Source organism: Aythya marila (genome assembly GCF_965140915.1).
Source record: "Aythya marila genome assembly, contig: HAP1_HAP1_SCAFFOLD_614, whole genome shotgun sequence".
Classification (NCBI taxonomy): Eukaryota; Metazoa; Chordata; class Aves; order Anseriformes; family Anatidae; genus Aythya; species Aythya marila.
In genome coordinates, this window is record NW_028137626.1 from 22,656 (window position 1) to 39,571 (window position 16,916).

At 44.9% G+C, this 16,916-nt stretch overlaps 1 protein-coding gene across 1 annotated transcript; it reads right to left on the reverse strand.

Annotated features, from left to right (window-relative positions):
- Nucleotides 1-776: 776 nt before the first annotated feature.
- LOC309890680 (zinc finger CCCH domain-containing protein 11A-like) lies at nt 777-4,101 on the reverse strand (the record flags this gene model as incomplete). The annotated part of the gene is given in 7 exon segments (XM_082785107.1): nt 777-857; nt 1,395-1,514; nt 2,192-2,281; nt 2,284-2,394; nt 2,825-2,948; nt 3,728-3,847; nt 4,048-4,101. Coding segments are annotated over 7 exon segments (700 nt in total), but the record flags the coding sequence as incomplete, so codon positions are not given.
- Between the last annotated feature and the right edge of the window lie 12,815 nt (nt 4,102-16,916).

A 16,916-nucleotide genomic window follows, 5' to 3' on the forward strand; every position in this document is an offset into this window, starting at 1 on the left:
GGCATTTGCACAGCTCTAAACAATTTATACACAAACTCCTGTCATACTGTGTCCACACCTGCCACTGTACGCCTCTTTAATGCTTCAGAAATTGCTTCTTATATAGCACTGGCTCCTACAGCTCGCTCTTCTCGTTACTCTTCTGTTTTTCAGTTACCCCCCTATTGGCATACTGACACTTTTTTTTTTCTCCTGCCACTGCACTTAACCTGAGCACCAAATCTTTCCAGTACAACCAGGGACTTTAAGCATAAAAGCACGTTTTGAACAGAAGGCAGCACCAGAAGGCTAACATGGGTGAATTGTTTTAATTATTGCTTAACCCTCCAGTTTAGGAGTAATGAAATCAAAACAAAAGCATTCATTATTACCTTTCTTGGAAGACACTGTCACAGTTCTCACCACTGTCCGGACATTTTCCTCTTCTGGAGCAGGAAAAATCATAGAATCAACGGGACGAAGAGAAGATCTTGAAGAACCTTCTGTTCAGAGCAACCAAAATGTAAGGAAGTTTACCCAACATAAAAAACTATCACAAAGAACAAAAAACTTTAAATGATTTGTTACTGTCAAAAATACAGCAGGCAGAGCATGTAAAGAAGAGAGGTGACTAATTTGCCTCTGATTGCCCTTTGAACTCCCATTTAGAATACCAGCTGGCTGAGAATCAGGTTGCTTTATGCCCCCAGCTAAAAATGGAAGTCTGTCCCTCAAGCAGCTCCCAGTCACCATCACCTGCCGTGAACAGGATAAGAAAGTAGGCAATATTAACTCACCACCGTGTCTCTTATTTTTTTCCTTCATCTTCTGCCATTTGATTTCCTCAAGTGTTTTTATTCCAAAATTCAGATTGCCCTCTGAAAACAGGAAACAGTTCATGAGACAGGCTTAGAGGCACTCACTGAGGACCACAGGTCCTCAGGCTTCTTAGCGCTCAGGAACTTTCTGAAGTATTTCGAATAAAGCCTGTCAACACTCCTCACAAGTGAAAGAGCCATAGAACCAATGGCATTTTGTCCCTCCTTTCATCCTTCAGGGTTCAAAATGTAGTTTTAATTTTAATCCATTTACACGATATTAGATCCATATTTTAATCCATTTACACGATATTAGATCCCTCTATCGTTAGATATGGCTTATCAACAGTGGTTGCAAGGCTGCACGTGCAGCCATTTAAACTCCATGCTGTGGCCCTGTTTTGTTCTCCAAAAGTAAAGAAAAGGAGTTCACCTTTCTGACCCAATGGGCACATGATGGTATTAATGGCAGAAATGAGATCATGGAAATAACCGACTCCATTCAGCACCCCTACATTTTGTTGTGTTTTTACACCACGCTGCTTTTGACTTAACTGTCAAGTTCTTCTGATTTATCCTACTAAGGTGCTGGCATACCTTGTTTAGTAGTAATAGAACTGCCTTTCCGAGTGGAAATCACCCGTAATCCATTTTTGCCTTCCGCAGCTGGATGCTGGACGGGAGTTTTAGTTTCTTCTCCTTCCTCAGAAAGTTGGTCTGAAGGGGAAAAATCGATTCAGTTATGCATAGACCAGGTTGGTCATGATTACGTAGCTCATGCAGTGACACTTCAGCCCATGGTTCATATAAAAAACTTTGTTGCTGTTTTGTTTTTTTTTTGTTTGTTTGTTTGTTTGTTTTTAAACAGCTACACTGACCTGATGAACTCCTAAGTAGAATACACTAGGACAAAACATCTAGGACTCTAGATTCTCTTTGCAGCTTTAACTACTACACAACACATTGCTCTTCAGACAGAAAAAAGAAATTTCCTTCCTAGTTTCACATAGAACTTTACACAAAAGACCAGCTAAAGCCAGGAGTGGTTCTAAGCTTTCCTCCAACGTTTCAGCTTCTGTCCACTGACTGCCAGACAAAGCCACCAGTGACCTGGCCAGACTGCCTGCCCTATCGCTAGTCAGACCTCAGGTCATCTGTGATTTATACATTCATTTACAGCAAAGATTCCTTCCAAGAACCAAAGATTTAACACATTCATTTACAGCACAAATTCCTTCAAGAACCAAAGATTTAACACATTCATTTACAGCACAAATTCCTTCAAGAACCAAAGATTTAACACATTCATTTACAGCACAAATTCCTTCCAAGAACCAAAGATTTACACATTCATTTACAGCACAAATTCCTTCCAAGAACCAAAACATGCTCACCATCATCATCTTCATCATCATCTGCAGCATTGATTACAACTGGAGGGTGTGTAGGGCTTGGGACATTTTCAGAGTTTTCCACTTTCGTCACCCCCTTAGCTGTGGAGAGGGATTTGACTGTACAGAAAGTTTGTTTTGCTGCAGTGACATCTGAGCCACTTTCAGATCATCGTCCGCGGACTCAGGCGGACTTGGCAGTGTAGCTAGAGGAAGAGGAGGATCATCGGTAATATGGCAGTTTAAAACTTTGACCACAATGCAAAGAGATGGTAGCAAAGGCAGATAACCCGCACAGACAACGAATTCAGCATCTCCTTTTGCCCATCCCATCACTGCTTACACCGTGAACAATGATTTCCCTTCCAACAACAACACATCTCCCTACCACCCAGCAAAAGAGGAAACAACAGGAAGCAAACTGCAAGGCAAACATCACACAAAGCAAAGAGAAGCTGAGCACGAAAGCAGAAAACAAACACCAGCAGTACACTCGGTGCAGTACACCTATGACTGCAGACCTTTTCCTGCCCTCACAAATGAACAGTTACCTGACGCCCCCTACAGGATTGGCACCCACTAAGTAATACTCAAAATTAATTCTTCAGCGCTTAAAGAAAAAGGACCTAAACTCACTCTTGCTTGGTGGTAAGAATTGTCCATCGATGTAACGTCCCTTTGCATGATGAAAAGCACAGTTGGCTTTCTGACAGCCTCCCGGCTGGTTCTCCCAGTAGCAAGGAATCTCACTGCGCTTTTTCTGAAGACAGAAAGAAAGAAAAGCTCGTGATAACATGCACCTGAGGCTTGCAAAGAGATGCACAGCTCCAGATCGTGACAGCTGTCACAACACAGTGCTGAAACATCATTCCAAAGGTCAGTTTCTCAGTTAAGTGTAGTATTTCTGGGCATATTCACAAAGTTTGCATAAGCTGTAACCACTATGCACATTTAGTTTGGTCATCACTCAGTTTGAGAAGACAGGCACTCTCAGACATCAGTTGAGGGTGGCTTAAACTAATACACCTAGGATTATACTAGGATTATTCAGAGGGAAAAAGAACATCTGAAATTGCCTAGGTTAACCCTGTCTAGAACTACTTCTTGGAGACTTAGTTCTGCTGCACCTTTAACTTTCCCCACTTCCTACCCCAGGCAGCTACAACAGCGTTATCTGAAGGACTGTGGGTCAGAAGACACCTGATAGTTCATTATCAAGCCTGCTCCCATGAGGATAGAACAGCCTGTTTATTACCCCCCTGCTCCAGCAGGTTTTAGCAGTCTATTTAACAGCTATTCTGCATCTCTTGAGAAAACTGTCAGCATCTAATAAAAAAAAATAAACAAATATCTTGCTAAGACATACCTAAGGCATTGATTTTATTTCCCTCTGCTTCCTCCCACCCCCTCTCTTGGTAACAGAAACCAGTATGATTTTGAAGCAAACAAATCTATCCTGCAAAAGCACAATCAGTACACCTACGGCACTGAAAAATGCTTTTGTGGATTTATTTTGAGAACACATTGTTAGGCACTCACGTCAATTTCCATGTGTCTGAATCGGCAGACATTCCTGAAACAACGACCCTCCTGCCACAGCTTGCAGACCGTCTCATTGCCCAGAGCAGCTTCGCAGTGGCGGTAGGCACATTTGTCTCCCTGGAACCAAAAGGAAACCAACAAGGAAAATAGAGTACAGCCTCAAAAATGGCCATGCTGCTGCCTAATGGTGCTACAACTGAATTCACAATCTATCTGGTTCTCAAGTTAACCAAAGACCAGTGTGCTTCCTCCTCCTAATCTACTCCTTCCTGAAAAAAAGGGGGAAAAAAAGCAAAGCAAAGGAATGCCAGCCATACCTTGCTACAGGTAGAATAGAAATAGAAGTAGCAATCGTCTCCTTGTTTAGACATGCCGACGAGTTCTGCTAACAAGCTCGGGTTCTCTCCACAGGGACTTCCTCTGCTCTTGGAGAGAGCTGTCTTCACCCTTGCTTGGGCTGAAAGTCTTCTACTGGCTTGTGATCAGTGAAATCTTCTTTTTAAAAGTAACCCGAAAGAAAGTAACAAGTGAAAAATAATGAGGAACGAACATTTTTCCAGCTTTCTTCAGTTAATCAAATCAAGTTATCAGTCTCTCAAAGAGAGCAAAGCCTTGAAATCAGCTGTTACATGAACTAACTAAATATTAAAGTTCTGTAAAGCTGCCAGGAGCTTTGTCAGCAAGCGTTCTCTTCCACATCCTCAATAATATGACCTGGAGCACATCTGGAAGCCTGAAAACGGAGTCACTCCTTAAAAAACCACCTGATGATACATGTAAGTCAGTAATCAACTATGGCTACAAATAACTTCTCTAGAACACAGTTAGGACGCATTAAACAGCACGTTCCAGGCCCTGTGGGTCTTCGATTTCACCTACCTGGAAAACCTCAGCAAAGTTATCGATCTTCAAAGGCTTCCAGTTAACTGCTCCTGTAGGCCGAACCAAGACTGAATCCGTGAATTAATAATAAAGGGGTAGGAAGAATTTTCCTCCTCACTTTGCCAAGGGAACCTCTCATCCACAATTCAAACATAGGATGCGCTTTTAAACAGCTTATAACTAAGAGAGGAAGCAAGTCCATTTGAATGCTCTCTCAGACTGGATGCAGCCACGGTTAGTTAGCTCTTCAAAAAAATAAAAAACAAAAACCAAAACAAAACAAAAACAAAAAAAAACAGCGCATTTAGAGATGAACTCGTGATTCAAAGTGGCTGCAAAAATGAGGCTCCATCTTCCACAGCCGGACAATTTAACTTTTTTTTTTTTTTTTTTTTTTAATTTAAAATTCAGCATGTTCCAATCTCTGGTCTTCAAGATTTCTTCACCTATTAAGAAAACACAAAAACCTTTCCCCGTCTTTATTACCTGTACAGCAAAAAACATACCAGTGCATCTAAATCCACAGATGTGCATACGCATACACACATCTGTGTTTATACACACACGAGGAGGGAGTGAGAGAAAGTTAGCGAGAGCGACAGTGAAAATCAGAATTTTTGCCTTTTCGACACAGAGAGCGCGTAAAAATTCTCTCATTTTGAGGGAACTAGAAAAAAATGCTGGCTCTACAAAAGATTTTGATGAGTATGCCTTCGAGGCCGATGCTTTGTAACATGAGGGATCTGGGGGCCAGCACACAAATATGCATACGGATGTACATGCATACAGGATAAACATATCTATACACACAAGCGTGCACAGTATATGTTGTATGATCTCCATATCGAGAACAACTCGTAGCCCTGATCAGACATGTAGAGTTGCAATCAATTAACAGCAGCAAGACAGCAGATCAAGGGTACAGCAAGCTTTGAGAGGCAGGGGAATGCTCACTTTGCCAGTGGCACGGCTGCATGATACCAAGGATTTTGAATTACTTTGATTTTTTGGAAGCAATTTGGTTTTTCTTTCTGCGCTGTAGCTGTGGTGGTTTTACCGTGCTGGGCAGCTAAACCCCACAACCGCTCTCTCACTCCCCCTCCTTTAGATGAGGAGGGGGAGAAGTAAAGCAAAGAACAACTCACGGGTTGAGATAAGGATAATTTAATTAAAGGGAAAAAATTATAATAATTAAATAAAGACTACCATGAACTAAACAATTTAACTAAGGGGAAATAAAAAGGGAAAGGGGAAAAGGGAGGGGAAAAGGAAAAATAAAAAGAAGGGAGGAAAACAAACAAACAAAATAAATGAAGGCTATATGGAAGTGCAGAGGAAAGAAATTACTCTCTACTTCCCACAAATGAGCCATGATTGACCACGTCCTTGAAGCAAGGCCTCAACGCACGCAGCCGGTGTTCGAGAGGAGGACCGACGTTTTCCCAACGAGAGCCCACCCCTCCCCTCTTCTTCCTGTTTCCACCTTTTATTGCTGAGTGTGACACCACATGGTATGGAATATCCCTTTGATTGGTTTAGGTCAGCTGCCCTAGTGATGTTTCTCTCCTCACCTTTTTGCCCACCCCCTAGGAGGGTTAGAGAAAGGCCCAATGCTGTGCCACTGCTGCTCAGCAGTAGACACAACACTGGTGTGATAACACTGCTGTTCCAGCTACAAGTACAGAGTACGGCACTGTATGGGCTGCTGCAGGGAAAGTAAACATTCCAGCCAGACCCAGTACAGTAGCAAATACCACAGGTTTGCCATCACGTGCTGTTCCCTAATCCATATATCCATCATCATCCATTGCTGCAGGATCATGAAAGGTTAGAGAAGACGACTTAGGTCCAATTTAACAGCCAATGAGTTTTCGATGAGCAGAGCTGCAACAGATTTTATTTCGCCACAAGCATTTTTTTTTCTTTTTTTCTGATATGAAGTCAGAAATTTTGATTTTTTTTTTTTTAAAGACACTAAATGTCACAAAACCTGCAACCAGTTCAACTTAGAGTGATTCTGAATCCTTTCATTAAAACGCTGCACATTTCTGTGCAAATTATTTCTGACTCTTCTGGACAAAAGTGGATGAAATAGTTCTTACAAATTAATAATAAAAGGTTGGAAGCTTTTACTCACACAAACACTAGTGAATTTTCCAGGAAATATTGTTTTGGCAGGGAATTTTCCCAAATCTAAAATAAAGAGAGGAAAAGTTGGGTTCTCATATTAGTTACTGCTTTTGACTGCTGGACAAAGGGAATAAAAACAGTAGTTAAGTGCAAGGTTTCCTTCTCTTCTTTAGTATGGATAAGAATCGTCACTTCGGACCTTTAGCACCTTCAGAAACACACCCAGTGCCATGCAGGTTCCTCTGCAGCTACTTCTAACAATTACTGGTGCTCCTTAGCATGGAAGTTTGACTCAAAACACTCTCCAGATTTAGCTCTTTGGACTGCCCAAGGAGCTCATCATTTTGCTTGTTGCCTTCCATTTTCCTGAACACACCGGGAACGCTGTTCAGAATCTGAATGGATCTGGTCTAAGGAATGGGAAGAAAGCAAAACCAAGGATTAAATTCCAAAAACGCAGTCTCATTTTAAAAAGGACCTCAAAAGCTTTTTTTTTTTTTAAACTGACATCTGCTAACAGAGCAATCCAAGCGCTAAACCAACTGAAGTTGCCCCTGAAAGCCTGAATAAAAATGAGTAACTCTGGTGCACTCAGCAGGTCTGTAATAGAAGTTGGTAAGGGTTTTAGATTTCTTTTTTTTGCTCCAGGGTGCTGGTAAAATTTTTGCATTAAGAGATTTTGAACCTTTTGTACCAAAGAATTAGAGATGCGCTACAGTGCCAGTAGCTGGGGGTCTGGAAATACACACCAACAAGTGTCATAAGCTTTGCCTTTGCTGAAGGAAGATGAATAGTACAAAGAAAGTCTGTCTAGTTTGTTTTACAGACTTGTCTTTCTCAGTACGGAACAAACTGACCTCCCTGGTCTAACTTTGCAGTGCCTATTCTGCCTTTGTCCTGCAGAGAAGAGCAAGAAAGGAACAAATCTATTTTTGCACCCCAAAAACGCATTAGAGGAGGATTATCACACCCACCTAAGGGTACTTCCTTGTTTGTTTATAAAGCACAAAGCATTTCTCTTGGACAGTCTCTGTTGCTGGCCTCTTTTGTGCCTTCCATTTATAATAAAGATATTAAGATGCTTCCCCCTTGCTTGTATTTTTTTGTTTGTTTGTTTTTGTTTTTTTTTAAAGAACAGTGGAAGTGGAGAGTCGGATGACAAGCAAGAACAAACACTAGAAACTCCTTGTTCTGCCCCTGCTTTTTAATCACCCAGCATCACCCCGGCTGCAAAACAGCCTCTGCTGATTTACCTGGTTGTTAAAGCACCCCACAGGCTGCAAGTGCGGTGTGCTAGGTGTCAAGTTATATTTAACGGTGCACACGTAACCATTCATCTTCCCACAGTCGAAGCACAGAACAGCCTCTTGCTAACACAACTCATCCCTGCTGCTGCAAGAAACCTCAAGGCCTGCAGGAAAACCTCAAGCTAAGAGTTCCAAAGCGAAAGCAGAAAACGCATCATTTGTACTCTTTCTATTTGAGGGAATTCTAGCTGCTAAACGCTGCCTACATCTGAGGGCACGTTCTGAGGCTGCCGGGAAGGACACTCAACACCCACTGACAGCAGGAGTGCAAAGATGCCAGCCAAGAAGGCAAAGGTTAGAGCTGAACGCTGCCTCAGCTTCCTCCAGCAGCCAGCTGGGGGTCACCTTTCACCACGCTCTCTGAGACTCGGAGCCCCGAGTTACCGCAGCCGCCACGTACAGCTGCTCCTTGCTGGCCCAAACTATTTGAAGAGTCTTCAGACTTCAGGGACCTGTTTTACGACAGCCTCAAGATCAAATTCATCTGTTCCTGAAGGCGCTGATCGTCCTGCTGTTTCTGTAGCTGTCAAAGAACAATCCTGAACTGAGGCACTCGTCTGATCAAACAGTGCTTCGGCACAGATTTCTCTTTAGCTTGACACATCAAGGTGAAGAGGAATCGATTCTTGCAAGCAACCTCTCAAGCAGGGATCTAATAAGGTGACCAAAACGACAGATCTGTTGTGCAGATCTGAGCACGTCACTCTGCAGGGAATCACTTTCAAGCCTAAGATGTTTCACCCATCTCCCTGCCCCAGAGCGACACAAGGAAAGCTCTTAAGCAATTGCTAGCCTCTCCTCAGTGCTCACGAGTCCCAAATCACTAATTTTACAATATATAAACCATGGCAGCTGGCACCTAGTTGGCACACGGTGACACTGCACACGTTGGCAGTGCTGTCAGGAGCTGGAAAGTCAGGGGTGAGGGGGTTAAGGGAAAACCACACATCAGTTTAGCAACTTGGCTCCCGTAGGATACTTCCTACGGCAGGAGTTTTAGCAAAGTCCCTCCCTCAGAGGGACCTGCTGGCTAATTAAAACAGGACTTCTGCTGGAGCAGTCAGAAGGCAGCAGGGTATCAGGAGATATCCAGTGGGCATCACCGTCAGTCTGTGGCAGTTTGGGGTCCAGGTATCAGTGGTTATGCGTGGTTTTCTCTGCTTCACTTTCTCCAAAGCTGTGAAAAAATAGTTCTTTTACAGCACTGTACAGTCACACGTTACGGATGGAACCAGCTGCATCAACTTCCAGTACGACGGTGTTGGAAAAAGGTGCCTTTGGTGGTCAGGAGCACAACAGCTCTGGTGAGGTGTTATTTAAGTGTGTTCTTACATCTGAGTTTCCTCATAGCAGTATGTAGCTGAGGGGGTCCAGGTTTCCCAGGTAAGATTGATGTTTTCTCTCCTACCAAGCACCAGCCCAGTATACAAAGCTCTGTTAATAACACCCAAGTGTGTAGATGTTAAACTGAAACTGCTTTTAAACCTATTTGTTGTTACGAAAATAGCTTAATACACCATCTTCACAGGGTAAAAATTCACATGGAAGGACAAAAAAACCCAAAAACGCTTCCTGAGCTTCAGTTTACCAACAGCACCATCGGATTTAGATCCTGGCCTGGCAGCCAGGATGCAGGGTCTGTAAGCATTGCTGCGATGTGCAAGTGCCAAGGCAGGTTTCTGGCCTGCCCTGAATAAAATACCTTTTTTTTTTTTAATACAAACAGCGTGCCAGGTACGCTGTAATGCCAATGTGCCAGCTCAATAGAGGATGTCAAACAACAGAGGCGTTTATCCTAATTTCTGGCATGAAAACACTTTTAACAGCATTATTTTCATGAAGAAAACCCTCTCTATCTTCTCCAATGCTCCAGGATCTGCTGCAGCTGCAGCAGCCGCGCTGGTACAACCCACATCTTTGCCAAATCTTTTCAATAATTGTGCTTTACCTCGGCAATGTTGAGGTCACTCCTCTTCCTCCTCCAGCTGAGCAAGCAGCTCGCTGGCTCTGCCACACCGCAGGTGCGGAAGCGAAAGCTGGGAACACAGGAGTCAAACTCTCAGTGCTCACAAAGCCACCAGGGCAGAGGGCTGACACAGAGGCACCCCGGATCCGCTCTCCCTCCCCGCTGCGAGGCTCGCAGCAGCCCCAACCCGAAGCACACACAATGCTTCGCATGGTGATGTCACCGCTGATTCTGAGTCCCCACGTGAGGATCTGCTTCACCACTCTCAACGTTGGTGTTGGTTTTTGATTTTTTTTTTTTTTTTCTTTTAAACATTCTCAGCTTATGGGAAACCATCAGGTAAACCACAGATCGCTAGGGAAGAAGGCCCACACGAGGGAAGTCCGTGCTTTTCTTCCAGGCAGTGGCACGTGCTTGAACACGCCGCGTTCGACAAAGCAGCTCTCCCCGTTTTGCTCAGTGGCAACAGGCACGACTGCAACGCACACAGGTGTAGGCAGCACCTGCAGGTCCCAAACCCTTAACCCGTTTTTAGAGAGCACCAATTTTTTAAGTAGTGCTTTTCCCTTAATCCATGACCCCTTCTTTCCTTTATTTCTATCGGGTGGCTCTCCTCCATTTTCCTCCTCAGTGTCTGAGCAGACACTGGGAGTTGTTTCCGGAGGAAGGGCACTGCTGAAGCTCCTCCATCTACTCTCCGAGAAAAGAGAGTATGTTAAAGAATTCATCTTTCCTTTCTTTTCCCTTTTTTAAATACAATTTCTGAAATCAACGCTGCGGCCTGGCAGCAAATACCTACGGGACTAAAGTTGATTCCTCATCCTCGCTGTAACGTTGTAGTTAACCTCCCAACGAACCCATCTCCCCAGGAAGCGGCCATTTGAGATGGGAAGGGGCAGAGCAAGAGGAAGCTCTCCTTAGCCTAGCTCTTCCCCCAACACCACCTCGCCACCCAGCACCAAATTCAACTCACCTGCTCCGCCCGATCACTCGAACGGGCGTCCAACGCTGGCACACGCCGCAGCGGTGGTTCTGACGTGCCTTAAATCACCTCTCCGCAGAATATCTCGGGTCTGTACGCTCAAATAACGCAGTATTTGAGAAATAACGCCCAGAGCTCACACTCTGAGTGCAGCCCAACAGCACCGAAGCACCGGTAGGCTAAACATTCCAAACCTGGCAACAAGGCTGACCCAAGCAACAGCACGGAACCCTTCTGCACCTTCAGCGTGGACATCAGCGTAAGGAAACACAGACCTCCTCGATCCAAATTTTAAGCGAGAAACGCAAAAGGTCACCCAACCGGCTTGTTTTCAGCAAGCTAAAGGAGAAATTAAGGCGACAACCGGGTGCATCCAGAGTTAGTCAGATCCTGAAGGCAGTTCCTTGGGGGAACGGAGGAGCAACGCGCCAGATGAGGGCTGCCTTACAGCGCACCCCTTAGAGGCACTGCTACGGAAGGAAGGCAGAAGGTTGGAACTCGAAAGAACTAGCAAGGCGCCCGTTAAGGGGGAAATCTTTCATTTTTTTCTCAGCAGAACCTCCCCTCTCCCCCCTACCCCCCCCCATGAAGGCAGCCCGGGGACTCTTTGCTTCCTTAGGGAGAGGGCAGGGACGGGGCAGGGTGGTGGGACAGATGGCCAGAGGGTCAGATGCACGGACAGACAGACTGCCGGACAGAGGGCCCAGCAAGGCCTGACGAAGGGTTCAGGAGCGGGAGGGAAGGGCAGGGGGAGGGGAAGGGCGGCCCCAGGCCTGACAGGAGACCTTGGGCCTAACCACGGGCAGCAGCTCCGCGTCTCACAGGGCCCAGAAGGGGCTGATACAGGGGGAGGGAACACCCCAGCCCCCAGCCCTGCCTCCAGGCCCTGCGCCCTTCACCCCCCCCCCCTCCCCTAAGGGCACCCCGACCCACAGGGCCCGCAACACGGCCTGCTCCCCCTCAGGGCAGCAGAGGGGAGCCCGGCCGGGCAGGAGGCCTTTCCCCTGCCCCCCGCTGGTCTATGTAGGGCTCTAGTTACCGGCGAGCAGGGATTTTTACTGATACTGGCCGGACAACAAAGACTACTTATTAGAGAAGTACAATTCTTTTTTTCCTTGTGATAACTTTTCTTGACCAAAAAACACGATTGTGAATGAGGGAAAATGAAAGATGTAACATGGGAACGTGCGGATACTCACGATGATGCAGCCGTCTATCCGCATGTTCGCTGCGCTGCTGGGATAGCAGCTGCGGGAGCCTGGCAGCAGAGGGCAGTGAAGCCAAGCAGCTGGGATCCTTCTCTGGGGAAGGGGGCACTGAGAAAGAGCTTGCAAACAGGGCACAAGCCCTCAGCCTCTGGAGGCGGCGCCTGTCAGGCGTGAAGGAAAGGGATCCCTTCTGGGAAGATGCTGTGGGCTTGCTGAGGCTCGAAGAACAGACGGTGCTGGCTGCTACCAGCGTGCTGCAGCAGCGGCAAGACAGAGCCGTGGTGGTTTTCCTCAGCTGGGCAGCTGAGCTCCAGCACAAGCGCTCTCTCCCTGCCCCTCCTCCAACGCCAAGGGGAGAAAAGAGGCTGGCAAGGGCTCAAGGGCTGCCAGAAGGACAGGGAGATCACTCCACAAGGAGCGTCACGGGCAAAGCAGGCTCAGCACAGCCTGTTCCAGTCCAGCCCGGGGCCTGCTCCTGCGGGGGCTCTCCACAGGCCGCGGCCTCCTCCAGGCCACAGCCACCTGCTCCACCGGGGGCTCCTCCACCCGCAGGGGGGCCGCAGCGTGGAGATCTGCTCCACGGGGGACCCATGGGCTGCAGGGGGACAGCCTGCTCCACCAGGGGCACAGCCTGCTCCACCAGGGGCCTCTCCCTGCACAGGCCGCAGGGGAACTGCTGCTGTGAGCTTGGAGCACCTCCTGCCTCCTGCTGCACGGACCTTGGGGGCTGCACAGAGCTTTCTCACTCCTCCCTGAGCCAGACGCTGCTGGGCAGCAGCTTTTGTTCCCTTTCTTAGATGCAAGATCTTCTTAAATTCAGTCCAGCCAAGTAGGAAAAGTAAATGTGGACAGCTGTATCTTGGCAAAGAAGATAGTAGGGAGCAAGGAGGTTCAGCAGTCAAGATGGAAGGTGATGCCATGAGGCTTACAGGCTAGTAATGTTCTAGTGAAACCCAGCCTTCCTAAAGAAACCTGCCTACTTGATGTGAATAACAGACTCTGTTCAGCTCTTTCCTAACATAGAAACGGTGCTGACTGCTTCTTCAGAGTAACAGAAGTTCGTGATACTACTGAAATAGTTGTGGTTCAGATGTAGATCTGATTTCTCCTAAGCACACTGAATTCACAACTGTTGATCCTCCAGAGGAGGCTTTGCAATTGAACACCTGGAGAATAGGTAAATTTCCCGCTGTTGTTCTCCTCTCCTCTTGTTTTGTTTTGTTTTGTTTTGTTCCTAGTAGCATAGGCTTAAGACTCTGAAGAAACAGGCTGCTTTTTTTCATTTCCAGCACTGGCTGTTCCTCCTGAGCCCCGCCTTCTATTTTTGCAGTCATAGGATATGTGAATGTAAATTCATGGAGAGAGGTAGAAAACTCTTTCAACTGGTGTTTTTTCGGCTATGTGGGGAGAACAAATAGAGTGGCTTTGAATATTCTGGCTCTTAATCAGAGCAGCATGTGGAGGGAGACAGATGCGTTTGCTTTTTTAGTGCAATGGCTTCAGAAGCAAGAGGGGAAAAAGCACTTTCTCTGGGAGCTGAAGAAGGTGTCCTAATCACAGGAGAGGTTTCTAAATGGCATATCTTTGCGAGGGTTCCTGTAGTCCGGAGGTTTTTGTTTGTTTGTTTGACGTTGGAAGATTTTACTCTTAATATTCACGTCCTTCAGCAGAAGTGAGAAATGTGATTTTATTTTGCGCAGTGTCGTGGACCCTCCGAAATCTCCTGGGAACGATGAATACCTCGCCCAGTACCAATGTGATGACGGTGGAGACAAGGAGAAAGCAAGAAGATCAAAAGAACGTGACCTCATTTCAAAAGAAACCGTTTTGTCCGGCAAAGAGTCTTGTGAGCCTGGTGAGAAATTGCGGCATACTTCCTCTCTCGAGTCTGACACTGAATGTAGCTCTAAAAACCTTTCCTCCTCAGCTGTTACAGAGAGATGCCAAGATACAAAGGACAAGACTAAAACCACTGAGAAAGAGCATTACCAAAGCAAGAGGGAACATGCTCCTAGTGAAGAGAAGGAGAGTCAAAAAGCAGGTCCTTCCAGCAAGAGAAGGATAAAGTTGAATACAAAGAATACAAACTTGAGCTCCTGATTGGCTTCATGCTGAACTCTGTGCTGTTCTTGTCCTAATCTTGGTCTCTCCATAGATAATATGGTTTAAATCCAAATAGAATCGTGCGATGAGGAAGATCTCACTGCAACAAATTCAACATCTAAAATCAAAGTTGACATTTTCCGTGATTTTCTTCCTGAGCAGAAGTGTGCGGTACTCCTTTTATATTAACGTAGAGATTATTTCAAACAGTCTTGAAGTGCTTGATGACTTAACAGTCTGCAGATTTATTATCAAATCAAAAAAACCCCGACTTGGTAGACTATTTTTTTCCCAGTTTTGAATGACCACTAGGAAGAAGGTTATTCCGGCATCAAGAAAGTCATGTGGAATGTAACAAAATTTACTGAACCAGTAAGTAAAACTTATATTTTTCTATTTGTTCCATTGTTTCAACTCTTCTGACCCTTCTGGACGGCATAGATAACAGAGGGGAGATCGTGGTAATCGGAGCTACTAACAGACTGGATTCTATAGATCCTGCTTTACGAAGACCAGGACGCTTTGGCAGACACTTCCTCTTCAACTTGCCAAATTAAGAGGTGAGAACTTAAATTCAACGTTAGTGCTACCATGGCAAAGTCCAACTTTATAGGAAAAAAAAAATAATTGACAACTTGAACAAAAGAGTGATACGTGGAGACACTGCGTTGTTCCATGGAGGGCAAATCTGGTACTGGATATATATGGTCAGGATGATACCACCAAGTAGTTAGTTCTATAATCAAACCTTTCATTCCCAAAGTTGTACCTGTTTGCTTAATTATTTAGTCCACTTGGGTGTTTTCATCATGAAGTTGTGTTTTTGGTCTCAGTCCTTCACTTATGAATGAATAGGGGACGTGTTTGCATTTGATTGTGCCCCTGCTCGGTGGTAGTAGTTTGAGTCATAATTCTTTTCTTCTTTATAGTAATTGTAGCAATTGGAAGCATTGTGCCAGAAGTGCTTTCTGTGAATTTACTGACTGGAAAGCAAATGTGATGAAGTAATGAGACTATCCCAATGAAAGCTTGCTAAGTTTTAGAGAAGTTTTTTGGACAGCAAAGAAATGTTTCTGGATAAATTTTTCATTACAGTATTTTCCTCTGGGTCCTTAGGTCTCGTAGTTTGGAAACTTGTTATTGAAGCTATAAATGCCTTTTCTTTCACTGTAGGTTCCTAGAAAAAGTTCAGTATAACAAATAAGAAATATTCAATTTCCTGGTTGACAATGCAGAGTGTATATTAAATAACTGTAAAATACTTGAAAGTTGAGCAAGTAAGAAAAGTGTATTAGTAGATGAGGGGTTTTGAGGGAGGACTGTTTTGTTTTTTGTTGTTTGTTTGTTTGCCTTTTGGTTTGTTTGTTTCATGTTGGTATTTTTAAGGAAAACTTGGGACAAGCTAAAATGCAATGATTTTGCTTCCAGGCTAGAAAAGAAATTGTCAAGATTCATACTCGTGACTGGACCCCTCAGCCACCGGACATGTTGCTTGATGAACTAGCTGAGAAATGCATTGGTAAGACTGAAACAGAAACGGATTCTTGCTTGTGACCAAGTTGTAAAGAACCTTAGCTTGTACCAGGCAGTACCCATGCTCTTGTGCCTTGTTGCACAACTAGTCAACGAGGCAGCTGGCACGCCTTCATAGCAATCTGTGTGAGATCCTTTCATCTATTTACTCTTTGTTGTCGTTCCTCTTGTTGTCTGAGAACATTAAATGGTTCTGGGGCATCTTCCTCAAGAGTATAGTTTTTGATGAGGAGTCTGCTTCAGCTGCATAAGTGCAGGATATCAGGCAGTGAGCAACATGAAACATCCTTGCAGAGCGGTAGCACTTTGAATTCCCTGTTATGCTGTTTGGTTTTGGCATTACAAATTCTTTAAATGTTGCATGTTGTAAACCTGGGCCTTGACTGATGTAACGTTTGATTTTTGTTTGTTAGGAGACTGTGGTGCAGATATCAAATCCCTCTGTACTGAAGCTGCGCTGTGCTCTCTACGCCGATGCTATCCTCAGATTTATGCAAGTAGGGAGAAGTTGCTACTAGACGTTAATTCTATTAAAATAAAAGCAAAGGACTTTTTCATGGCTATGAAGAAGGTTGTTCCAGCTTCAAACCGGATCAAGGCTTCACCCGTACAAGCACTATCACCCATTTTCAAGCCACTTTTTCAAAGATCAGTAGAGAATATTTTACAAGTTGTGCAGAAGATCTTCCCGCATGCACAGCTTGCACTAAAGGAGGACCGACAGCAAGGTATAACCACAGCATCCACTTCTTTATAATTCTGCTAAAGCAAAAACTTGGGGTTTGTGCAATCAACTTATAGCTTTCAGACATAATGGTGGTAGAATTTTATTATTTGCATGTGCATGTCTTTTTTTTGGGCAAGTCTGGAATACAACACATAGGTTTTATTGTGGATTCGAAACTGAAATGCCAAATGGAAGCTCTGAATGATTCAATACACAGTAAAGGACGATGTGTTCTCTACTGAAGCATCCTGCTTCTGACGGCAGCTAAGATAATTAGCATTTGTAGAGGTTGACTTGAGGTTTGAAGTATAAGGCACCTATTTTTCTTTAAAAAATCAAAACTCAGAT